This window comes from Oncorhynchus tshawytscha, linkage group LG06, assembly GCF_018296145.1.
Source record: "Oncorhynchus tshawytscha isolate Ot180627B linkage group LG06, Otsh_v2.0, whole genome shotgun sequence".
NCBI lineage: Eukaryota > Metazoa > Chordata > Actinopteri > Salmoniformes > Salmonidae > Oncorhynchus > Oncorhynchus tshawytscha.
Window position 1 is genome coordinate 27,455,227 of NC_056434.1, and position 27,791 is coordinate 27,483,017.

Consider the following 27,791-nt stretch of genomic DNA (forward strand, 5'->3'; position numbering starts at 1 on the left):
ACTTTTTTTCATTACTGTTTTGTTGCTATTCCAGTAAATGTGTATGTATTGGTATGCAACACCTTAGGATCCATGTCCTTGGTATTCTCTGGGCGAGCCCAGGCCCGTCTTCTACTCGCTCCAGCTCTCAGCGGCCCACTTACCGGAACATTCCACAACCTCTACATGCACCTCGCCAGTTAACTCACATTCCAAAGGTGTCACAACACCCCTTCTACAACACGCTTTACAACACACACACACACACACACACACACACACACACACACACACACACACACACACAATGTAGAAATGTAGAAATGAATACTAGATCTAAGGACTCATTCATAAAGAGGCAATCAACATACTATACTTTCAAATCTTATCAGTCACACTTACAGTACAGAGGCCAAGTCAAACAAATGTTTTTACACAAATACACATTAACACTAAAGCATACTAACGTGGCTGCCACTCTTATGAATCATCTCAAGGTGGAAATAACAGATAAATAACACACAAAGATCTTCAACCTCTCCTCCCTGTCAAGTCAAGTTTCAACAACAGTAAGAAAACATCTCTGATTCTTGTAGCTACAGGCTTCAACAAAGTGCTGGAACTCCGCCCATTGCACAAGACTGAGTGACAGGCTAACTGGTGAGAGTGTAGCGGAACTACACACAAACCAGACAGCAGTTCCACTCTGTTGTAATCACACACAGAGAAAGGAAGGACACCCAGTTCATCACAGTCTTGATTTCTCCTATCTTCATCCCAGAAACACTTTCTCCTCTCATCCATAAGCACAGGCAGTCACAATGGTAAAATCTTGCATAGAAGTCTCACAATGACCAACAATAAATCCTAAAATTACAGCCTTGAGTGGGGATACAGTGGAGATAAAATGATTTTCCAGAGCATGAAACATCATTGCGACCTCAGCCAAACATTTCAGTGGTTTGGTGTGAGAGACAAGGCCATGCAGGAATTCAGGGAGCACTCTGATACATTTCAGGGGAACCAAAATACACAGAAAAGATGTGGATAGGCCTACTGTACTATAAGTCAGGATGGACATTGAAAGCTCAATCAAGCAGAAGTGGCACAGCTCCACAGGTTTTTAGACCATCTGCATGCGCCTCACAAACCTACCTCAGTCTATATGTTTAGATAAAAGATCAGTGGATATGTGTTCAGTTTTGTTAGCTTTGACAACAACATTCCCTGGTCCGTTTAACTGCCCCAAGGGCATCAAAGCAACCTTTGTGATTGGCTATGTGAGAAGAAAGCCCAGCGCTATTGGAACCATACCAGACAGAGCTGAAATCCTGCTCTTTGTGCAGAATCCATTTTGCCTGGTGTAGGACTAGCTAGGTGTTCTGCTCCGCAACAGAATTCTTATCTAAACTCCCTCCGTCTCTGCCTCGAAAAGATGGTGCCAAAGAACATGGCTGACGTTTTACATTCTCCCAACCAATTGTGCTATTTAGTTAAGTTTTTAAGTTATTGTGTCCATAATGTTGCTGCTACCGTCTCTAATGACCGAAAATAACTTCTGGACATCAGAAAAGCGATTACTCAGCGCGGACTGGAAGAAACATTTTCCTTTAACGAGTCTGACGAGAAGGATATCCTGCTTTCCCTGGAACAGGACCAGATCCAAGCCTTTTGTGTGACGAAAAGACGCCGGAAAAGGGGACGCAGATCAGGGATCCTTCCCAGAATCCGGAGGCGAGCGAGTAAACTCCCAATGCCTTCCATTCTTCTTGCTAACGTGCAATAGTTGGAAAATAAAATTGATGACCTACCATTAAGATTATCCTACCGACTGGACATTAAAAACTGTAACATCGTAGTACCTTATGATAACCTGTCATCCACACTATCTACTAAGAGAGTTCTCAACTGTATTATTCGTAGCCATCTATTTACCACCACAGACCGATGCTGGCACTAAGATCGCACTCAACCAACTCTATAAGGCCATAAGCAAGGAAGAAAATGCTCACCCAGAAGCGGCACTCTTAGTGGCCAGGGACTTCAATGCAGGCAAACATAAATCAGTTTTACCAAATTTTGCAAAGTGTCAATACAGGATTAAGATTGAATCCTACTTCACCCGCTCTGACGCTCGTCGGATGTGGCAGGGCTTGAAAACTATTATGGACTACAAAGGGAAACCCAGACGCGAGCTGCTCAGTGAAGCGTTCCTACCAGACGAGTTAAAGGCCTTTTATGCTCACTTCGAGGCAAGCAACACCGAAGCATGCACAAGAGAACCAGCTGTTCTGGATGACTGTGTGATAACGCTCTCGGTAGCCAATGTGAACAAAACCTTTAATAGGTCAACATTCACAAAGCTGCTGGAACAGACGGATTACCAGAATGTGTACTCAAAGCATGCGGGGACCAACTGTCAAGTGTGTTCACTGACATTTTCAACCTCTCCCTTACCGAGTCTGTAATACCTACATGTTTTAAGCAGACCACCATAGTCCCTGTGCCCAAGGAAGCGAAGGTAACCTGCCTAAATGAATACTCACGTCGGTAGCCATGAAGTGCTTTGAAAGGCTGGTCATGGCTCACATCAACAGCATCCTCCTGGACACCCTAAACACACTCCAATTCGCATATCACCCCAACAGATCCACAGATGACGCAATCTCAATCGCACTCCACACTGCCCTTTTCCACCTGGACAAAAGGAACACCTATGTGGGAATGCTGTTCATTGACTACAGCTCAACGTTCAACAACATAGTGCCCACAAAGCTCATCATTAAGCTAAGGACTCTGGGAATAAACACCTCCCTCTGCAACTGGATCTTGGACTTCCTGATGGGCCGCCCCCAGATGGTTAGCGTATGCAACAACACGTCTGCCACGCTGATCCTTAACACTGGGGCCTCTCGGGGGTGTGTACTTATTCCTGTATTCCCCGTTCACCCACGACTGCGTGGCCAAACACGACTCCAACACCATCATTCAGTTTGCTGACGACACAACAGTGGTAGGCCTGATCACCGACAACGATGAGACAACCTATAAGGAGGAGGTCAGAGAACTGGCAGTGTGGTGCCAGGACAACAACCTCTCCCTCAATGTGAGCAAGACAAAGGAGCTGATCGTGGACTACAGGAAAAGTCGGGCTGAACAGGCCCCCATTAACATTGACGGGGCTGTAGTGGAGCGGGTTGAGAGTTTCAAGTTCCTTGGTGTCCACATCACCAACGAACTAGCATGATCCAAACATACCAAGACAGTCATAAAGAGGGCACGACAAAACCATTTCCCCCTCAGGAGGCTGAAAAGACTTGGCATGGGTCCCCAGATTAGAGGTCGACCGATTAATCGGAATGGCCGATTAATTAGGGCCGATTTCAAGTTTTAATAACAGTTGGTAATCAGCATTTTTGGACACCGATCATGGCCGATTACATTGCACTCCACGAGGAGACTGCGTGGCAGGCTGACTACCTGTTATGCGAGTGCAGCAAGGGGCCAAGGTAAGGTGCTAATTAGCATTAAACATATCTTATTAAAAACAATCAATCTTAACATAATCACTAGTTAACTACACATGGTTGATGATATTACTAGTTTATCTAGCTTGTCCTGCGTTGTATATAATCGATGCGGTGCCTGTTAATTTATCATTGAATCCCAGCCTACTTCGCCAAACAGGTGATTTAACAAGCACATTCGCGAAAAAAGCACTGTCGTTGCACCAATGGGTACCTAACCATAAACATCAACGCCTTTCTTAAAATCTATGCACAAGTATATATTTTTAAACCTGCATATTTAGTTAATATTGCCTGCTAACATGAATTTCTTTTAACTTGGGAAATTGGGTCACTTCTCTTGCGTTCTGTGCAACAGTGTCAGGGTATATGCAGCAGTTTGGGCCGCCTGGCTCATTGCGAACTGTGTGAAGACCATTTCTTCCTAACAAAGACAGTCAACTTCGCCAAACGGGGGATGATTTAACAAAAGAGCATTTGCGAAAAAAGCACAATCAATGCACGAATGTACCTAACCATAAACATCAATGCCTTTCTTAAAATCAACATATATTTTTTTTAAACCTGCATATTTAGCTAAAAGAAAATCATGTTTGCAGGCAATATTGAAGTAGGGAAATTGTGTCACTTATCTTGCGTTCATTGCACGTAGAGTCAGGGTATAGGCAACAGTTTGGGCCGCCTGTCTCCTTGCAAACTAATTTGCCTGAATTTTACATAATTATCACATAACATTGAAGGTTGTGCAATGTAACAGCAATATTTAGACTTATGGATGCCAACCTTTAGATAAAATACGGAACGGTTCCATATTTCACTGAAATAATAAATGTTTAGTTTCCGGATTTGACCATATTAATGACCTAAGGATCCTATATCTGTGTGTTATTATATTATAATTAAGTCTATGATTTGATAGAGCAGTCTGACTGAGCGGTGGTAGGCAGCGGCAGGCTCGTAAGCATTCATTCAAACAGCACTTTACTGCGTTTGCCACCAGCTCTTCGCAATGCTTGAAGCACAGCGCTGTTTATGACTTATCAACTCCCGAGATTAGGCTGGCAATACTAAAGTGCCTATTAGAACATCCAATAGTCAAAGGTATATGAAATACAAATGGTATAGAGAGTAATAGTCCTATAATAACTACGACCTAAAACTTCTTACTGGGAATATTGAAGACTCATATTAAAAGGAACCACCAGCTTTCATATGTTCTCATGTTCTGAGCAAGGAACTTAAACATTAGCTTTTTTACATGGCACATATTGCACTTTTACTTTCTTCTTCTCCAACACTTTTGCATTATTTAAACCAAATTGAACATGTTTCATTATTTATTTGAGACTAAATTGATTTTATTGATGTATTATATTAAGTTAAAATTAAAGTGTTCATTGTTCATTCAGTACTGTTGTAATTGTCATTATTACAAATATATATATATATATATATTTATATATATAAAATTGGCCGATTAATCTGTATCGGCTTTTTTGGTCCCCCAATAATCGGTATCAGTATCAGCATTGAAAAATCATAATCGGTCGACCTCTACCCTTGATCCGCAAAAGGTTCTACAGCTGCACCATCGAGAGCATCCTGACCGGTTGCATCACCGCCTGGTATGGCAACTGCTCGGCATCTGACCGTAAGGTGCTACAGAGGGTAGTGTGAACAGCCCAGTACATCACTGGGGCCAAGCTTCCTGCCATCAAGGACCTATATAATAGTATAATAGGCGGTGTCAGAGGAAAGCCCATAAAATTGTCAGAGACTCCAGAGACTTTTCTCTGCTACTGTACGGCAAGCGGTACCGGAGTGCCAAGTCTCGGCTCCTCAACATTAGACTGCTGAACAATTCAGAAAAATCACCACCAGACAATTTACATTGACCCCCCCAGCCCCTCTTGTACACTGCTGCTACTCGCTGTTTGTTTGTTACCTATGCATAGTCACTTCACCCCCACCTACATGTACAGATTACCTCAACTAGCCTGTACCTCCACACACTGACTCGGTACCGGTGCCCCGTGTTTTTAGCCTCGTTATTGTTATTCTTATTGTGTTACTTTTTATTATGACTTTTTATTTTAGCCTACTTGGTAAATAATTTCTTCTTGAACAACTCTGTTGGTTAAGGGCTTGTATAAGTAAGCATTTCAGTCTAAAGTCTCCACTTGTTGTATTCAGCGCATGTGGCAAATAAAGTTTGATTTGACTTGATTTAGTCCTCCAGTAAAGCCCAATTATCCACCACATAAAGCAGGTGCCCTGGGGAAACCACGGTTTGATTACAACAGAAAACACTTGCCCCCGGGCCCAGTTGTTTGCAGCTAAACTGGGAGGAGAGAGAGATCCCGTCAGCGCTAGCTAGGGAAGGGACTGGGTGCATTGTGTTTAAGAGATTAGGCCCATAGCATGACTGCCAGCCACAAATCAAGGTCCGTAGTTTTCTCTGTAACATTGCTTAGACTTAAAGCTCTTTGAGAAACACCAGGACATTATTATGTTTAGCAGCCACCTAATAACTTGAATTTATTTGCATGATAGCACACTGCACTATATGTATTTGAGACACTAACACATCTTCATATGTTCGATATGTATTCTACATTAGTTTTGAACCTATATCTGAAACCCTATGACTCACTTTTGGTTGTGCACAATTTCACCTGTGTGGACTGACTGACCCTACCTGAATCAACCTTCCTTCCCACTAGTCCTTGCCTGTCACAGCCTGGTGTCTGTTATTACTACGCTCAGTGACTGTGTGACACCTGTAATCCCTCTGAGTGAAATGATGGAACGGACTAGGAGAGGAGTTTCACTGCCAGACCTCCTAAGGGGTGACAGGGGGGGGGAATTCCATGTCAGCACCCAGAGCCCAGGCAGGGGGCGGTGAGTCAGTCAGAGGTGAGTCAGGCTTGGGCAACATGGGTGAGGGTTACTCAGCTGAGCTCTTTGTAGGCTTGAGTAAACCTCTGCTCATTTGACCACCACAAACTCCCCCACTCACTCACTAATACTGATTGGTGGGAAACGACTTCATCTATTTATACACTAGCATCACTTCCGGGTCTCATTAATCCCTCATTCTGAAATAGCAAGCTGATAGCTAGCACGTTGCAAACTATTAACGTTATTGTCAGGTTGAGTCTTTCTCTAAAGGCATGGTTATCAAGGCCAGTCTGGGAATAACATTTGATTTGAAATAAAAATCTCTCAGAAAAATGTAGCCTAAGCCTTCCATCTACATACCCACCAATCAAATACAGTTCATTTTAGATAGCTACAGGAAAAGCTACCCTCATCTAAATACATATGTGGTGATGTCAGTGGTGTTTGTCCATTGTGTTAAAGCTGTCTAATGTGTGTGTGAATGCCCAGACCAGGGGACAAACAGTGGGACTATACCAGCCCTCTCCAGGGGGTCGGCCCCAGTGCTGCTAAAGAGCATAAGCCTCTCAGACGGAAATACAGTATGGTCCTGTCAACCAAATACCAAACCCCTGTGTAATTACAGCACTACAAGCTGACAGAATGCCAACACTTTCAAACAATAGTAAGGAACGGTAGTGCCTAGACTCCAGCAGCAGGACTATTTTCTCTCCTCAAAACCTTAATCTTTCAACTTTCTCCTGAGTCAGCTGAGCAGCGGATCTCCATGGCTCTCTCTCCTGTCTGGCTGTTCCAAAGCCTGTTCTTCTAAGTGTCTTAAGCCCTCCAATTCTCCCCTTTCAGAAGAGAGGGGCCTTTACAAGGCATACAGGACAGAACACTAAGCTTTCTTCAGGAACTGGTATGTAGCATTATGTAGCATTAGAAGTTCACATTTCTATCTAAAAACACACAACCCAATACACATAACGAGACACATACACATACCAGCACACAAAGTAAACCGTGCTGAGTACCAACAAAAGGTAAGGTTTTTAACATTGTCACTGAAGTTCTCACCACTCTTTTCCTATTCGTCCCTCAATGTCCTGCCCTCCTCCCTCTCTTTTATCCACCTCTCTACTCTTTCCCAGCTGGGCATTTAGCATGTCCTAACCAAAGTGTTCACACAGCAACAAAAACAGCAAACCCACAAACATTCACATTAAACACTCACCAGATAGTTCATTTTCAGCCCTATAGTGCGAGTCCGTCCGACAGACTCCAGACCGGAGCAACAGGGCAGAGATTTAGCCCTGGAAACAAGCCCTGTGTCCTGGAAACAAGCCCTGTGTCCTGGAAACAAGCCCTGTGTCCTGGAAACAACCCCTGTGTCCTGGAAACAAGCCCTGTGTCCTGGAAACAAGCCCTGTGTCCTGGAAACAAGCCCTGTGTCCTGGAAACAAGCCCTGTGTCCTGGAAACAAGCCCTGTGTCCTGGAAACAAGCCCTGTGTCCTGGAAACAAGCCCTGTGTCTAGCCACCAGTTAAAGTTCCCGTTTGTCTCGCTCCCAGGCAGAAAGACTTGGTCAGATTCTAACACATTCTCCGGCACTGTGATCTCAGAGGGCAAGAATGAGACTGTCCTTAGCTCTTTCTCCGACTTCCTCTCTCCCTCTCTCTGGCCAGTGGAGGGAGAGAAGAATGCTCAGTAACCTGACACCCACCAGTTCCTGCACATCCCGACATTCCCACTCCCGGTCTGTGATTGGTCGAAGGACCTCTTTTTATGTTAATGACTCTTGCCTTCTCATCTCCCCCTGGCTGTGTGGAATGTTTAGTGCTGTGTTCAGACCTTGGAGGGACACAGAAACTCAGTTTTTCTAAGGTTCAAGCAGCAGCAGAACACACATACCTCCCCCAGCCACCTTGGCTCACTCTTTTCTATCTCATCAATTCATCTCGATTTTTAGATTCTACTCACTTGGCATTTCCCTCCTCCCAAAAACGATGATTATTTCTTATTCATCTCATTGGTCTTGCATTGTTGCTCAGATACATGAGCACATTATACACTCTGGTCTTAAAGGTGAATCGCTCCAGCAATGTATGTCTAAACACATTTGAGGGCAGCGTGTATATTGTGCAGCACACACGTTCAAATCCATTCCCAGTACGCTAGTTCTAATTGTTCCCTCAGCTTACATTTCATTTGCTGGGAATAAGAAGAAACTAAAAATCAACTGGGTGGAACTAAAACGTTAGTGTCGTCCACGCAGACCCTCACTCAACAAACACAGCGCAAGGCTTGTCCTTTGAGAAATCAATTTGGTAAATCAGAGTGTAACACAATAACTGTATAACGGTATAGCATAACTAGTTTCACAATGCAAATCTCACAATACTGTCAGGGCAAACATAAGGGATGACATCCAACACTTAGTTAATCATCTAACTCAGATTGAGCAGGTCAGGAGGTCATGAGGTGAAATGCAGTCCCTACTCCTTAATCAATATTCCAGAACTAAATCAACACAAATGTCTTCCAGTGGAACCATTCCGTCTCCAGACAGATATGTCAAAGAGAGTATTGGTATGAGTGAGGTATGTGAAGGTGAGAATGTGTTTTCAGAAAGGTGGGAGCTGTGTGGTGTGAAGGGGGAGTGGCCACATTATCCAGGTCATAATAGGCCTTACAGCATGAGGGCTTTGTGTAGACCACAACATAGCCTACATAGACAGTCAAAGTGGTGTAATGCAGAGAGGGCAACAACACATCCTACAATCATAGACCACAGAGAAGAAAAACACCACAGAAAGCACCAGAAATGTCCTTATTGGGCCAATGCTGCATAAGCAGGCTGGCAGGACTGTGGGAGACAGAGGTGAAGTGACAGTCTAGCAGGGCTATTCTCACACTGAGCTGACATCCTCCCATGGGCCACTGCTCAGGGGTAAAGGTCAAATCACTGAGGTAGCAGGCACGGCTGTCAAGCCTCAGAACACAAACCGAGACGAGGGAGCAAAACAGCATTAGGGGGCTTGAAGAGTAGGCTGGTGTCACATCAAAAACATTCCCCCGATTTATTGTGATCGGAGAAATGTTCATTCTAATCTTGATATAAAATCTGCCTTTCAAAAGCCAGAGGTCAAATCAAATCAAATTGTATTTGTCACATACACATGGTTAGCAGATGTTAATGCGAGTGTAGCGAAATGCTTGTGCTTCTAGTTCTGACAATGCAGTAATAACCAACAAGTAATCTAACTAACAATTCCAAAACTACTGTCTTATACACAGTGTAAGGGGATAAAGAATATGTACATAAGGATATATGAATGAGTGATGGTACAGAGCAGCATAGGCAAGATACAGTAGATGGTATCGAGTACAGTATATACATATGAGATGAGTATGTAAACAAAGTGGCATAGTTAAAGTGGCTAGTGATACATGTATTACATAAGGATACAGTCGATGATATAGAGTACAGTATATACGTATGCATATGAGATGAATAATGTAGGGTAAGTAACATTATATAAGGTAGCATTGTTTAAAGTGGCTAGTGATATATTTACATCATTTCCCATCAATTCCCATTATTAAAGTGGCTGGAGTTGAGTCAGTGTCAGTGTGTTGGCAGCAGCCACTCAATGTTAGTGGTGGCTGTTTAACAGTCTGATGGCCTTGAGATAGAAGCTGTTTTTCAGTCTCTCGGTCCCAGCTTTGATGCACCTGTACTGACCTCGCCTTCTGGATGATAGCGGGGTGAACAGGCAGTGGCTCGGGTGGTTGATGTCCTTGATGATCTTTATGGCCTTCCTGTAACATCGGGTGGTGTAGGTGTCCTGGAGGGCAGGTAGTTTGCCCCCGGTGATGCGTTGTGCAGACCTCACTACCCTCTGGAGAGCCTTACGGTTGAGGGCGGAGCAGTTGCCGTACCAGGCGGTGATACAGCCCGCCAGGATGCTCTCGATTGTGCATCTGTAGAAGTTTGTGAGTGCTTTTGGTGACAAGCCAAATTTCTTCAGCCTCCTGAGGTTGAAGAGGCGCTGCTGCGCCTTCTTCACGATGCTGTCTGTGTGAGTGGACCAATTCAGTTTGTCTGTGATGTGTATGCCGAGGAACTTAAAACTTGCTACCCTCTCCACTACTGTTCCATCGATGTGGATAGGGGGGTGTTCCCTCTGCTGTTTCCTGAAGTCCACAATCATCTCCTTAGTTTTGTTGACGTTGAGTGTGAGGTTATTTTCCTGACACCACACTCCGAGGACCCTCACCTCCTCCCTGTAGGCCGTCTCGTCGTTGTTGGTAATCAAGCCTACCACTGTTGTGTCGTCCGCAAACTTGATGATTGAGTTGGAGGCGTGCATGGCCACGCAGTCGTGGGTGAACAGGGAGTACAGGAGAGGGCTCAGAACGCACCCTTGTGGGGCCCCAGTGTTGAGGATCAGCGGGGAGGAGATGTTGTTGCCTACCCTCACCACCTGGGGGCGGCCCGTCAGGAAGTCCAGTACCCAGTTGCACAGGGCGGGGTCGAGACCCAGGGTCTCGAGCTTGATGACGAGCTTGGAGGGTACTATGGTGTTGAATGCCGAGCTGTAGTCGATGAACAGCATTCTCACATAGGTATTCCTCTTGTCCAGATGGGTTAGGGCAGTGTGCAGTGTGGTTGAGATTGCATCGTCTGTGGACCTATTTGGGCGGTAAGCAAATTGGAGTGGGTCTAGGGTGTCAGGTAGGGTGGAGGTGATATGGTCCTTGACTAGTCTCTCAAAGCACTTCATGATGACGGATGTGAGTGCTACGGGGCGGTAGTCATTTAGCTCAGTTACCTTAGCTTTCTTGGGAACAGGAACAATGGTGGCCCTCTTGAAGCATGTGGGAACAGCAGACTGGTATAGGGATTGATTGAATATGTCCGTAAACACACCGGCCAGCTGGTCTGCGCATGCTCTGAGGGCGCGGCTGGGGATGCCGTCTGGGCCTGCAGCCTTGCGAGGGTTAACACGTTTAAACGTCTTACTCACCTCGGCTGCAGTGAAGGAGAGACCGCATGTTTTCATTGCAGGCCGTGTCAGTGGCACTGTATTGTCCTCAAAGCGGGCAAAAAGTTATTTAGTCTGCCTGGGAGCAAGACATCCTGGTCCGTGACTGGGCTGGATTTCTTCCTGTAGTCCGTGATTGACTGTAGACCCTGCCACATGCCTCTTGTGTCTGAGCCGTTGAATTGAGATTCTACTCTGTCTCTGTACTGACGCTTAGCTTGTTTGATAGCCTTGCGGAGGGAATAGCTGCACTGTTTGTATTCAGTCATGTTACCAGACACCTTGCCCTGATTAAAAACAGTGGTTCGCGCTTTCAGTTTCACACGAATGCTGCCATCAATCCACGGTTTCTGGTTAGGGAATGTTTTAATCGTTGCTATGGGAACGACATCTTCAACGCACATTCTAATGAACTCGCACACCGAATCAGCGTATTCGTCAATGTTGTTATCTGACGCAATACGAAACATCTCCCAGTCCACGTGATGGAAGCAGTCTTGGAGTGTGGAGTCAGCTTGGTCAGACCAGCGTTGAACAGACCTCAGCGTGGGAGCCTCTTGTTTTAGTTTCTGTCTGTAGGCAGGGATCAACAAAATGGAGTCGTGGTCAGCTTTTCCGAAAGGGGGGCGGGGCAGGGCCTTATATGCGTCGCGGAAGTTAGAGTAACAATGATCCAAGGTCTTTCCACCCCTGGTTGCGCAATCGATATGCTGATAAAATTTAGGGAGTCTTGTTTTCAGATTAGCCTTGTTAAAATCCCCAGCTACAATGAATGCAGCCTCCGGATAAATCGTTTCCAGTTTGCAGAGAGTTAAATAAAGTTAGTTCAGAGCCATCGATGTGTCTGAGGTCCTGAGGTGTCAATGGTGATTGAGCAGTTTCACTGAAGTAGACTCACTTCTGGCGCTCAATACACACATACGCTAGCGCACACACACACACACACACACACACACACACACACACACACACACACACACACACACACACACACACACACACACACACACACACACACACACACACACACACACACACACACACACACACACACACACACACACACACACACACACACACACACACACACACACACACACACACACACGTCTGCAGTTCACCGTTTTACATGGTCTCATGGGACCTGTGCAACAGTCCCAGTTTCTCTCATCAGAGCCTGGGTGAGATCACAGCTGTCAATTAAACAGAGAGCTAGACCAGATTAGACCATCACATCAGAGTCAGACACCATTTCAATTTGCCCCTCCTCCCTTCGTCCCCTCTCACTACTCAGCTAATGAGCCCCCCCCACCAGGGCCCACTAATCAATCCCCTGGCCCAGGGTAACAGGCTTAACTACCTGTCAACATACTGCACGATGATACGACAGGCATTCAATGATTCTACACAGATAGACCTGTCCATAGACTACTGCTGTGGTGGCTGAATATCACAGACAAGAAGATACAACAGTCAACTACCAGGAATAATCACAGGCGTAGACAGCTGCATCCTCAGCACATAATTCAGACACATTCATGTCACTGTTCTGTGGTGAGTTCTATCTGTGTGCCCTAACACTTTCAGTCCAAGTGGGTCTGCGTGGCTTGCATGTGGGGTCTGTGGGTTCTGTCGGTGCTGTGCAGCAGAACACTGGTCCATTGTGCTGGTGTTGTCCGGACCAGGGCTGTCCAGCTGCCCATGCATTCCTCACACCTACACATTGAGCACCTCTCCAGGCCCAGCCTCTCCCGCCACAGCCCTAGAGCCCCCTGCTCCAGCCAGCACGTAACCTATGTCACACAGACATTTTACAAATGCCTGAAAACAATGTCTTCCCTTTGTTCTGTCTGAGGGGGGCCAGATTTATTATTGAGGAGGACAAGAGATGTCGGTCACCAAATGTGAATATGGAAATCCTGTTTCCTAGTGAATTGAGATTGTTTCTGTTTCTCTGATGGGAGCCCAGAAGTCCTTCTACTGGGGCTGTCGCTGGGCAGGAACACGGTCTCTCCAACTCTCCCTCCACTATCTCGCCAAAACCAACTCACAATGGCGAATCACGCTGATCACTAATTACTTAATTAACCCCTTGCAAATTACTTCTTCAATCATGCATGTGATGTTTAGCATTTAATGAGCCCATTCTACAGTAAGATTTGGTGAATTTCAGTCAAAGCCCGTGACAATCTGGGCTTTAGTATTCCATGATTTAAATAGATATTGAATCATTATTATGGTTGGACTAAACCTCAAGCTGTCATTTGGACTGAATAACAACACCACAGCTGTAAGCCTCTGGCTGGCGAGCCGTTATAATTGAAAGTCACTTATTTCGATTCCAATCAATTGTATCATCCACACATTTGTATCCAAACTATGCATAATAACAAAGGGTGTCCTGTGGGGAATGGGACCGTGCCGCACAACTGTGACATCATTCATAGCGGCTGAGAGTGAAACAATGCACATGCTTGTGTACGACATCTGCCCCCCTGGTCAAAATGAATAATCACGCATCTTTGAAGGGGAAAAATTAAAGACTGATTCTTTTGTTGTGACTTTGTCAGTCCTGCTGTGCAGTCGATCACATACAGGCTTTTCAAATTCTTATGATGGAAGAGGGGGAATCGTCCAACAACACAGTGATACACTCATCCACAACAAAACACAACCAAGCTTGCACGCACACGTTGGATGGACAGTGACACACACACACACACACACACACACACACACACACACACACACACACACACACACACACACACAGGACAAAGTTGTGTCCTCTTACAGGATGCAGCATCAAAGATTCTGACAGTGTGATCTGACATGTTGGATCAATCACCCACCCACCATTCGTCTGATAGAGGATAAGACGCAGATATCTGGGATACACAGAATAAAATAAAAACATAACCCTATAGGAGAACAATAATCACTGTAAGTGTTTACAAATCCCCCCCGAGTAATAGGATTGATCTGAACAGCTTCAACAATCATTTCCATAGATAATTGCATTTGTTTACTCTCATTTTATATTTCATTTTTATTTGTTTTCTTATCAGCAAAGCTTGTTAATACTCTGAGATGATTAAAAACTACAAAGTGAGTATTTTTTTAAAATCAAAGCTTGCTCCACAACGCTGCCTGTTCCTCAGTATTAGCGCTCTGCAGCAAAGGGCAAATTTCCCTCTCTTTCGCTGCAATAAAAAAAAGATTAGCATTAATGTGTCAGGAAGTAAAATGGCATTATCTCTGTGTGTGCAGAATGGGAGGCTAATTGTATTTCCAGGCTAAACGAGGAACTCTGTGTTTAGGGAGGAATGTCTTCCTCACTGAAACACACACTGAGATGTTCTGCATGCAAAGGACCTCCTATAGGCCCCAAACGGCCCCCCTAAATATAAACACAATCCTTCCACAGCCAACTTAATTAGATTCTCCTGATTTGCTTTTTCATTTTAATCTCTATTATGGTTGGGTGTCTGCCGTTGGTTTGGCCCACAGCTCTTCCACTGAGGAGTAATCCACTAGTGAAATTTGCAATCAGTCTCTGGGCTCCTTGCATAAACACACACACTGACAAATGACATTACTACTCTCACTATGATGTCGCAGAGACACCAGGGTGCCAGCCAGAATGCTGTTCTCTCATTCCATCATCACACACCCACACTCTGTCACACACACACACACACACACACACACACACACACACACACACTCTCTCTCTCTTTCAAAACATACAGAAACACATATTTACTTACATAGACATAAAACACACACAGTGACAAATCCAAACCCAGTGTTCCTTCCCCCTGGTTGGAATGTAGGAATGTGACTCTAACATTAACCCCATAACGTTGGGGTTTCCAACCATCATTTCCAGGAAGGGGACCTTTTCCTATGGACACAATGGCAGGACTGAGTCACAACAAAACAATGGAGCTAGATGGTCACTAAACACGCCAAAATAGGCATTACACAATTAAAATATACTTGAAATATATCCCTTATATTGATGTTCATCACTATGAGCAAATTTTTCAATGTTCCTAATCTATAGCTTGAACAATACAACTCAACCATTCTTTGGAGCAGATGCCTTCAGGGACATTACTGATAACATAGAAGGATGTGAAGGATTTCAGCAATGCTCCTCCACATAATTGTAATAATCCCTCCGTTCATAGGCAGAGCTGCTTCTGTGTAGATGCCTTTCACCTGCTCCATCTGAATGATGTGTGTTTGGGTGTGAACTGGATCCAGGCTGTAGCCCTGTATACAGAGAATCACAGGCAGCCCCAGAGAGGTGTTGAGGTGAGAGCACCGGAGTCAGCCATGACAGGCCATCAGGAGCTGCCATCTAATGTAATCTCATTACAATTCTCACTAAAGTGTGACTACAGCCTAATTTAATCTGATTAGTCAGCTCAGCCATTTGTAACTGTCAACTAGGCTACCATAATATTACCGCCATACAGCCTCCCTTGTGGGTGGGAATCATGGACCAGGCAAGCCTCTAGAGAGAAATATGGAATATAAATACACTTGTTCAAACGTTAAAGTATTCATTTCAACACAGGAACAACACCTAACCCGTGTCCAAGTGCCACACAAATGTTCCTAGCCTTGGTGAAGCCATGACAACAGTTGACAGCTAATGAGGAATACATGAACAGTGTGGGTCAGGGTTCACAGAGCTATAATGAGTTCTGTAGCTATGCACCGCACTCCAATCAGCTTTCTTGCTCCCGCATAATTCAAAAGAGCTCTCCGTTCCTTGGAACCATTATAAAAAACAATGTATCAGCCAGAAAACTGTTCATTGGAGGAGAATAACATACAGGTCAGAGCTGTTAACGAACTAGTCAACACATAGCAGGGTTGAGCAGATAGAGATATATAAGTACTCTACTGTATATGGCTCTGGGGGTAAAAGAGCACTACTGTCCCCTAGGAGATGACAGAACTCAAGGTACCATGGAATCAGTTGCCATCATAACATTTGCATTTGTTTATACTGCAAACATAAGACCAGCATACCATAATCATGTCCCAATGTCCTTGCAGAATGACCACAGAGATCTACACTGACTGTACAAAACATTAGGTACACCTGCTCTTTCCATGACACAGACTGACCAGGTGAATCCAGGTGAAAGCTATGATCCCTTTTTGATGTCACTTGTTAAATCCACTTCAATTAGTGTGAAAGAAGGGGAGGAGACAGGTAAATAACTATTTTTGAGCCTTGAGACATTGTGTATGTGTATGGTGAATGGGCAAGACAAAAGATTGAAGTGCCTTTGAACAGGGTATGGTAGTAGGTGCCAGGCGCACTGGTATGTGTCAAGAACTGCTACGCTGTTGGGGTTTTCACACAGTTTCCTGTGTGTATCAAGAATGGTCCACCACCCAAAGCACATCCAGCCAATTAGAGTCAAGATGGGCCAGAATCCCTGTGGAATGCTTTTGGCACCTTGTAGAGTCCATGCCCTGATGAATTGAGGCTGTTCTGAGGGAAAAGTGGGTGCAACTCAATATTAGGAAGGTGTTCCTAATGTTTGGTATACTCAGTGTATGTAATTGGAGAGCCTTCGACCAAATAAGTACATGGTGTCAACCAGTCTTATATATTCCTTGCCACTATTGGCCTCTCTCAGACATGTTAGTGATCTTGTGAAGTGAGAGAAGGGACCTGTGTTCTCCATGTCTCTGTCCAGTCTGTGTTTATTCTACAGGGGCAAAGTGCTGTAAGGTCAGGTGTGTTCACCTCACAGCTATCCTCCAGTGGGACAACCATTACCCCTGTGAGGCCCACAGCCTCTGGGGTCGCTGGCTCCACTACAGCCCAGTGAAACATGACACCCTTTCATCACGCCCTGGAATGTGTGTGATTGAGAAAGAAGAGGTGGAGGGACTTAGGGTCCCGTCCTATTTTATTTTACCTTTATTTTACTAGGCAAGTCAGTTAAGAACAAATTCTTATTTTCAATGATGGCTAGGAACAGTGGGTTAACTGCCTGTTCAGGGGCAGAACGACAGATTTGTACCTTGTCAGCTCGGGGATTTCAACTTGCAACCTTTCGGTTACTAGCCCAACGCTCTAACCACTAGGCTACCCTATGCCCCACTGTTTTAACAAATTATCTGACCACCTACCCCACTGACCATCCCTCCTTGTCTATGGCATCAACACATGGTTGAGGTCAGGGGTCAATCAGTCAGATCTGGCGTTGTGATTGGTGCGCTCCACTAAGCTGTGTGACAGAGGAGGAGGAGGTGTGTGTCAGAGCTGCATGGGGAATAATGGTGTCTAACGAGCAGATCAGTATCAGCACAGCTCTCTGATGCCTGTTGTGTCGCTAACACCACCGAGACACTTAAACACCAGTTCCCTGCTCCACACACTCACTCACAGACTCGCACACTCAGCCTGTCTTCCTGGGATTAAGTGAAAAGGCGCTTGTGCCAGTCAAACTGAAAGACAGGCCGTGCTTGGAGAGCATGGAGGCAAGAGGGACCTACGACCTAATGATGAATCGTAAGGAACGAGTTACACTATTCACACTGCTGGTGAACACATACAGTAAGCATACTGTAATGGCCACACTGCTGGTGAACACATACAGTAGGCATCCTGTAATGGCCACACTGCTGGTGAACACATACAGTAGGCATACTGTAATGGCCACACTGCTGGTGAACACATACAGTAGGCATACTGTAATGGCCACACTGCTGGTGAACACATACAGTAAGCATACTGTAATGGCCACACTGCTGGTGAACACATACAGTAGGCATCCTGTAATGGCCACACTGCTGGTGAACACATACAGTAGGCATACTGTAATGGCCACACTGCTGGTGAACACATACAGTAGGCATACTGTAATGGCCACACTGCTGGTGAACACATACAGTAGGCATACTGTAATGGCCACACTGCTGGTGAACACATACAGTAGGCATACTGTAATGGCCACACTGCTGGTGAACACGTACAGTAGGCATACTGTAATGGCCACACTGCTGGTGAACACATACAGTAGGCATACTGTAATGGCCACACTGCTGGTGAACACATACAGTAGGCATACTGTAATGGCCACACTGCTGGTGAACACGTACAGTAGGCATACTGTAATGGCCACACTGCTGGTGAACACGTACAGTAGGCATACTGTAATGGGCACACTGCTGGTGAACACGTACAGTAGGCATCCTGTAATGGCCACACTGCTGGTGAACACATACAGTAGGCATACTGTAATGGCCACACTGCTGGTGAACACATACAGTAGGCATACTGTAATGGCCACACTGCTGGTGAACACATACAGTAGGCATACTGTAATGGCCACACTGCTGGTGAACACATACAGTAGGCATCCTGTAATGGCCACACTGCTGGTGAACACATACAGTAGGCATACTGTAATGGCCACACTGCTGGTGAACACATACAGTAGGCATCCTGTAATGGCCACACTGCTGGTGAACACATACAGTAGGCATACTGTAATGGCCACACTGCTGGTGAACACATACAGTAGGCATACTGTAATGGCCACACTGCTGGTGAACACGTACAGTATGCATACTGTAATGGTCACACTGCTGGTGAACACGTACAGTAGGCATCCTGTAATGGCCACACTGCTGGTGAACACATACAGTAGGCATACTGTAATGGCCACACTGCTGGTGAACACATACAGTAGGCATCCTGTAATGGCCACACTGCTGGTGAACACATACAGTAGGCATCCTGTAATGGCCACACTGCTGGTGAACACATACAGTAGGCATCCTGTAATGGCCACACTGCTGGTGAACACATACAGTAGGCATACTGTAATGGCCACACTGCTGGTGAACACATACAGTAGGCATCCTGTAATGGCCACACTGCTGGTGAACACATACAGTAGGCATACTGTAATGGCCACACTGCTGGTGAACACATACAGTAGGCATCCTGTAATGGCCACACTGCTGGTGAACACATACAGTAGGCATCCTGTAATGGCCACACTGCTGGTGAACACATACAGTAGGCATCCTGTAATGGCCACACTGCTGGTGAACACATACAGTAGGCATCCTGTAATGGCCACACTGCTGGTGAACACATACAGTAGGCATCCTGTAATGGCCACACTGCTGGTGAACACATACAGTAGGCATCCTGTAATGGCCACACTGCCAACGGCACCACTTCACTGGAACCAACTATTTTCCATGCCTTGATGTCACCCTCTAAAGACACCATGCACATCCATCTTATTGTCTCTCACCCCTGGAATAGGAATGCCATCATACTTAGCGGCGGCAGGTGGGCCAGTTACCGAAAGGTCGGTGGTTCGAATCCCCGACCTGACAAGATGAAAAATCGGTTGATGTGCCCTTGAGCAAAGCACTTAATCCTAATTGCCTCTGTAAATCGCTCGGGATAAGAGTGTTTATTAAATTGCTCTAATGTAAATGTAGTACATAAGAAATGACAAATAGGATTACTAGGTTGTGTTCCAGTTCCAAGAGGAAAAACACAGGGGGGCACTGGAATTCCTTACACAGTTTGCAGGCTTTGCTTTTAGTCAGCAGCAGGTGGTTCAACAGTCAAAATCTGTACCTCAGAACCAAGGCAGCAGCAGGGGGTTCAACAGTCAAAATCTGTACCTCAGAACCAAGGCAGCAGCAGGGGGTTCAACAGTCAAAATCTGTATCTCAGAACCAAGGCAGCAGCAGGGGGTTCAACAGTCAAAATCTGTACCTCAGAACCAAGGCAGCAGCAGTGGGTTCAACAGTTAATCCCTGTACCTCAGAGCCAAGGCAGCAGCAGGGGTTCAACAGTCAATCCCTGTACCTCAGAGCCAAGGCAGCAGCAGGGGGTTCAACAGTCAATCCCTGTACCTCAGAGCCAAGGCAGCAGCAGGAGGTTCAACAGTCAATCCCTGTACCTCAGAGCCAAGGCAGCAGCAGGGGGTTCAACAGTCAATCCCTGTACCTCAGAGCCAAGACAGCAGCAGGGGGTTCAACAGTCAATCCCTGTACCTCAGAGCCAAGGCAGCAGCAGGAGGTTCAACAGTTAATCCCTGTACCTCAGAGCCAAGGCAGCAGCAGGGGGTTCAACAGTCAATCCCTGTACCTCAGAGCCAAGGCAGCAGCAGGGGGTTCAACAGTCAATCCCTGTACCTCAGAGCCAAGGCAGCAGCAGGGGTTCAACAGTCAATCCCTGTACCTCAGAGCCAAGGCAGCAGCAGGAGGTTCAACAGTGAATCCCTGTACCTCAGAGCCAAGGCAGCAGCAGGGGTTCAACAGTCAATCCCTGTACCTCAGAGCCAAGGCAGCAGCAGGAGGTTCAACAGTGAATCCCTGTACCTCAGAGCCAAGGCAGCAGCAGGAGGTTCAACAGTGAATCCCTGTACCTCAGAGCCAAGGCAGCAGCAGGAGGTTCAACAGTGAATCCCTGTACCTCAGAGCCAAGGCAGCAGCAGGAGGTTCAACAGTGAATCCCTGTACCTCAGAGCCAAGGCAGCAGCAGGTGGTTCAACAGTCAATCCCTGTTTGTTTGTTTTTTAACTAGGCAAGTCAGTTAAGAACAAATTCGTATTTAAAATGACAGCCTAGGAACAGTGGCTTGTTCAGGGGCAGAACAACAGATAATTACATTGTCAGCTCTGGGATTCGATCTAGCAACCTTTCGGTTACTGGCCCAACGCTCTAACCACTAGGCTACCTGCCGCCCCTGTACCACAGAGCCAAGGCAGCAGCAGCACTACCTACAACCACCACAGGAGCACATCATTATCTCTGTGTGGTGGAGTCACAACCTATGCATTATCTCTGTGTGGTGGAGTCACAACCTACGCATTATCTCTGTGTGATGGAGTCACACCTACTCATTACCTATATTACCAACCTGCACATTATCTCTGCGTGGTGGAGTCACAACCTATGCATGATCTCTGTGTGGTGGAGTCACAACAAACACATTATCTCTGTGTGGTGGAGTCACAACAAACGCATTATCTCTGTGTGGTGGAGTCACAGCCAACGCATTATTCCTGTGTGGTGGAGTCACAACCAACAAATTATCTCTGTGTGGTGGAGTCACAGCCAACGCAGTCAGAGACATTGCTATAAAACACACATGAAAGCCTGTACTAAACTGTAGAGATGGTGGTACTACAGCTCATCACCATTGAGTTCAGTGAGTATGAGCAGAGAGATGATGACAGAGACAAGAAGGCCTGAGGGACATTCACATTGCAGGCTGATAGATAGCAGAACACAAAGCCACACCTGTGCAGTGTCACTGTTGTGTTGTACCCTCCCTCTCTTAATGGTGCTATAATCCCATCCCATTGTGATTTGCACAGCCGCTTGGAGACAGCGTCGGAAGACATTAGCAGTGCTTTATTGCCCTGGATCAGATCTGCTTAAGGAATGAAGAATGCCCTGGCTGATGAGCTGGCAATTGGAGCTTCGTTTAGAGGCCATGGCTGAGATAGAGACCTGCACAGTGGGAGCCGCCATTAGAGAGCTGACGGGACGCACAGCACTGCCACACAACCCAGCATGGCTCAGAGAGAGGAGAGAGGGAAAAGGGAGGATTAGAACAAGGAGAGGGGGAAGGGAGGAGATAGGCAAGTGATGAATAGATAGTAGGGAAGATAGAGGGAGTGATAAGAAGAATGGAGAGGAGGCAGAAGGGAAGAAACACAGAGAGGAATAGCAGCAGCGCTTCACACAGTTTCAGCTAAAGGAAAGGCACCAGGTCAGTGGATGGCAGAAGGCAGGGACACACTTACTAACCACTGTAAACATGTGTTCACAAACAGTAGAGAACCATCATACATGCAGAGCGCACGGCACCACTCTCAAAATAATCTTCTTGCTGGTTAGTCATGTGTTATAAACTGGGTGGTTCGAGCCCTGAATGCAGATTGGCTGACAGCCATGGTATATCAGACTGTATACAACAGGTATGACGAAACATGTATTTTTACTGCTCTAATTACGTTGGTAACCAGTTTATAATAGCGATAAGGCACCTCTGGGGTTTGTGGTATATGACCAATATACCACGGCTAAGGGCTATATCCAGGCACTCCGCGTTGCGTCGTGCTGGAGAACATCCTTTACCCATATACCACAAACCCCCGAGGGGCCTTATTTCTTAATTGTACCTGGTCTAAGCCCTTTTCTATACCAGGTTCAAGGCTCAGTGGAGCCATGCTGTTTGTGGATTGATAGAGCCATCTATAGGCAGTACTGTCCACACCATGCAGTACTGTACCTACCTCCACTGGTGTCCCCTGCAGGCAGACACACATTTTACAGAACACCTGAGGAGGAGGGAAGTGATGAGATGACACATGAATAATAAGAAGAGCGGCCGCTCAACAACAACATGCCCATCTTCATTTAATGCTAATTCTGTTTGGTGATGCTGCAGAATCTCTGTGTGTCCATCTCTCTGTGTGTGTGTGCGTGCGTGTGCGTGTGTGTGTGTTTGTGTGTGTGTGTGCATGCATGCGTGCGTGCGTGTGTGTCTGTCTCTGTCCCTGTCTGTGTGTGTGTGTGTGTGTGTGTGTGTGTGTGTCTGTCTCTGTGTGTGTATCTTTGTGTGTGTGTGTGTGTGTGAGGACTAGGTGAAAAATCGTCCGATATGCCCTTGAGCAAGGCACTTAACCCTAACTGCTCCTGTAAGTGGCTCTAAATAAGAATGTCTGCTAAATGACTACAATGTAAAATGTCTTCTTAACCTCTACCGACCAGTCTGTGGGGGAGGTGAGGTCCCTGGTAGAGCGCTGGGAGATAAGGGCTGATGAAACAACCTGTACTTGACAGCTGGCCGAGCCACCTCCGATCTGTTTTCTCTCTCTCTTTCATTACTTCAAAGCAGTGAGGCCCTTTGAACCAACACAGACACAACTTAAATATAGACATTTTCCAGGTTTACAGAACAACTGCCAAAAAGTGTTAATGTCATGGTCAGAAAGCTTTGGCTAACGTTACATAGTGACCTAGACAGGTGAAGTATTTATGTATATGTATTTAAGTGGGTACAAACTAAATGAGCAGGCAGATATCTGGTCATGTTAGATATCTGGTAATATCTGGTAATGGCAGATATCTGGTCACATCTGGTAATGTTAGATATCTGGTCACATCTGGTAATGTTAGATATCTGGTCACATCTGGTAATGTTAGATATCTGGTAATGTTAGATATCTGGTCACATCTGGTAATGGCAGATATCTGGTAATATCTGGTAATGTCAGATATCTGGTCACATCAGTTATCTGTTAATGGTTTAGGTGTTCATGCTTTAGCCAAACAACACAAAGGAGTGTATGAACTGTCTGAGGAATAATACCAGTCAGTGCTTCACTTAGGCATCATTACACACACACACACACACACACACACACACACACACACACACACACACACACACACACACACACACACAAATGCCCATCTCCCATGTAAGTCCTGGGGACAGGCACCCCTTGCAAAGAGATCACAGCCTATTTAATTAATTTTTTCAATTTTACCAGGCAAGTCAGTTAAGAACAAATTCTTATTTTCAATGACGGCCTGGGAACAGTGGGTTAACTGCCTGTTCAGGGGCAGAACGACAGATTTGTACCTTGTCAGCTCAGGGGTTTGAACTCGCAACCTTCCGGTTACTAGTCCAACACTCTAAAAACTAGGCTACCCTGCCACCCTATATCAGCCTATCAAATGACCCAAAGCGATCATAGTCTATATCAGCCTATCAAATGGCCCATGCAGGTAACTGCCTCCCCCTGCAAAGCCCCACAGCCCTGCTGATGTCATTACAGGCCCTGGGCAGACATTATTCATCAATGTGTCACCCTGTACACAGCCTCTGTGTCAGAAGAGAGGGCAGGAAATGTCACCAGGGGACCTGGAGGGGGAGAGTGAGGGGAGCAAGAAGGGGAGAGGTAGGGGACCGGAGCGGAAGGAGGGGTGGTGAAGGAGTTGAGGTAGGAAGAATCATCTCTCGTGGAAGGGCATTAACACTTAATAGGACCAGCGGAGAACCACAGGATCTCAACACCATACTACTACATTACCGCTCTGTGTAATTGTCTCCAACTAAGTGTAAACCAGATCTATGCCAGGCTGCCAAGTGCATTCCCCATACTTCCCCAATCTGTTCTGCTTATTAACGCACTCAATAAACCTCCTTTAGCAAGCATGAGTGCACAACACACACTTGCCTTCCGCTTCCACACACACACACACACACACACTACTTATGCTGACACAGGCCTCAGGGTCAGAGAGAGAGGTTACTATGGCTACTAGCCCTGAAGGAGCCTTTCAGACAGACTGGTCTTGTCCAGTTCAGCTGATAACACACTCGATGCGGCGCTTCGCATTCTTCTGTGGCGATCCATCAGCACAGGTCACACACAACACGCTGTTATGATTATACATGGTTTCTGTCCTCTAACCCACTGCTCATTCCTCATCCTCCCTACACAGCACACAGTATGGGCTGTCTCACTGGACCCAACAGAACTGACTCATCACACCTACAAATACACAGCTAGCTCCACTAATCATACTGCTGTCAGGGCATGTGGCAGAAAACACCTACAGTGCCTTTAAAAAGTATTCATACCTCTTTTTGTTGTGTTACAGCCTGAATTCATAACGGATTAAATTGATTGTTTTTCTCACCAATCTACATACAAAACCCAATAATGACAAAGACAAAGTGAAAACATGTTTTTAGTATTTTTTGCAAATGTATTGAAAATGAAATACAGAAACATATAATGTACATAAGTATTCACACCCCTGAGTCAATACTTTGTAGAAGCACCTTTGGCAGAGCTTAATGCTAAGAGCTTTCCACACCTGGATAGCGCAACATTTGCCCATTATGTTTTCAAAATTCTTCAAGCTCTGTCAAATTGGTTGTTGATCATTGCTAGACAACAATTTTCAGGTCTTGCCACTAGAGGTCGACCGATTCATCGGAATGGCCGATTAATTAGGTATCAATGAGGTATTTTTGGATGCAGTTTTTTAAATGTACACCTTTATTTAATCTTTATTTAACTAGGCAAGTCAGTTAAGAACACATTCTTATTTTCAATGATGGCCTAGGAACGGTGGGTTAACTGCCTCGTTCAGGGGCAGAACGACAGATTTTTACCTTGTCAGCTCTGGGATTCAATCATGCAACCCTACCGTTAACTAGTCCAACGCTCTAACCACCTGCCTCTCATTGCACTCCACGAGGAGACTGCCTGCTACGCGAATGCAGTAGAAGCCAAGTTAAGTTGCTAGCTAGCATTAAACTTATCTTATAAAAAACATACAATCAATCAATCATAATCACTAGTTAACTACACATGGTTGTGTAATTGTGTCACTTCTTTTGCGTTCATTGCACGCAGAGTCAGGGTATATGCAACATTTTGGGCCGCCTGGCTCATTGCGAACTAATTTGCCAGAATTTTACGTAATTATGACATAGAATTGAAGGTTGTACAATGTAACAAGAATATTTAGACTTATGGATGCCACCCGTTAGATAAAATACCGAACAGTTCCGTATTTCACTGAAATAATAAATGTTTTGTTTTCGAAATGATAGTTTCTGGATTCAACTAGGATTCGACTATATTAATGACCAAAGGCTCGTATTTCTGTGTGTTATTATGTTATAATTAAGTCTATGATTTGATTTGATAGAGCAGTCCGACTGAGCAATGGTAGGCAGCAGCAGGCTCCTAAGCATTCATTCAAACAGCACTTTCGTGCATTTTGCCAGCAGCTCTTCGCAAGCACAGCACTGTTTATGACTTCAAGCCTATCAGCCTAATGGCTGGTGTAACCGATGTGAAATGGCTAGCTAGTTAGCTGGGTGTGCGCTAATACTGTTTCAAACGTCACTCGCTCTGAGACTTGGAGTAGTTATTCCCCTTGCTCGGCTTTTGTGGAGCGATGGGTAAAAATACTTAGAGGGCGGCTGTTGTCGATGTGTTCCTGGTTCGAGCCCAGGGAGGAGCGAGGAGAGGGACGGAAGCTATACTGTTACACTGGCAATACTAAAGTGCCGGTAAGAACATCCAATAGTCAAAGGTTGATGAAATACAGATGGTATAGAGAGAAATAGTCCTATAAATACTATATTAACTACAACCTAAAACCTCTTATCTGGGAATATTGAAGTCTGATGTTAAAAGGAACCACCAACTTTCATATGTTCTCATGTTCTCAGCAAGGAACTTTTACATAGCACATATTGCACTTTTACTTCTCCAACATTTTGTTTTTGCATTATTTAAACCAAATTGAACATGTTTCATTATTTATTTGAGGCTAAATTGATTTTTATTGATGTATTATATTAAGTTAAAATAAGTGTTCATTCAGTATTGTTGTAATTGTCATTATTACAAATACATGTTTAAAAAAATTGTCAGATTAATCGGTATCGGCTTTTTTTGGTCCTCCAATAATTGGTATCGGCGTTGAAAATTCATAATCGGTTGACCTCTACTTGCTATAGATTTTCAAGTAGATTTAAGTGAAAACTGTAACTCGGGCACTCAGGAACATTCACTGTTTTCTTGGTACGCAACTCCAGTGTAGATTTGGCCTTGTGTTTAAGGTTATTGTCCTGCTGAAAGGTGAATTCAGGGTCTGGTGGAAAGCAGACTGAACCAGGTTTTCCTCTAGGAATTTGCCTGTGCTTTGCTCCATTACATACATTTTTTTATCCTGAAAAGCTTCCCGGTCTTTAATGATTACCATCCTACCCATAACATGATGCAGCCACCACTATGCTTGAAATATGGAGAGTGGTACTCAGTAATATGTTCAATTGGATTTGCCCCAAACATGACACCTTGTATTGGTCCTGGTCAGTTCCTGGATGGGAGACCAGATGCTGCTGGAAGTGGTGTTGGAGGGCCAGTAGGAGGCACTCTTTCCTCTGGTCTAAAAAATATCCCAATTCCCCAGGGCAGTGATTGGGGACACTGCCCTGTGTAGGGTGCTGTCTTTCGGATGGGACGTTAAACGGGTGTCCTGACTCTGAGGTCATTAAAGATCCCATGGCACTTATCGTAAGAGTAGGGGTGTTAACCCCGGTGTCCTGGCTAAATTCCCAATCTGGCCCTCAAACCATCATGGTCACCTAATAATCCCCAGTTTACAATTGGCTCATTAATCCCCCTCCTCTCCCCTGTAACTATTCCCCAGGTCGTTGCTGCAAATGAGAACATGTTCTCAGTCAACTTACCTGGTAAAATAATGGATAAATAAAAAAATATAAAAAAAT

The 27,791-nt window shown here is 45.3% G+C and overlaps 1 protein-coding gene across 3 annotated transcripts in view; it reads right to left on the reverse strand.

Moving 5' to 3' along the window:
• The window catches only part of bcar1 (BCAR1 scaffold protein, Cas family member), a 114,275-nt gene that overhangs the window by 44,741 nt on the left and 41,743 nt on the right, over positions 1–27,791 (reverse strand). The window contains exon 1 of one of the 3 annotated variants that reach the window (XM_042323130.1): positions 7,624–8,087. The exons of 1 other annotated variant lie outside the window; for it this stretch is intronic. In XM_042323130.1, the coding sequence (XP_042179064.1) occupies positions 7,624–7,635 (12 nt within the window). In that variant the 5' untranslated portion in view covers positions 7,636–8,087. Of the gene's footprint in view, positions 1–7,623; positions 8,088–27,791 lie in introns of those variants that run through there. One more of the 3 variants, XM_042323132.1, reaches the window with a different exon arrangement.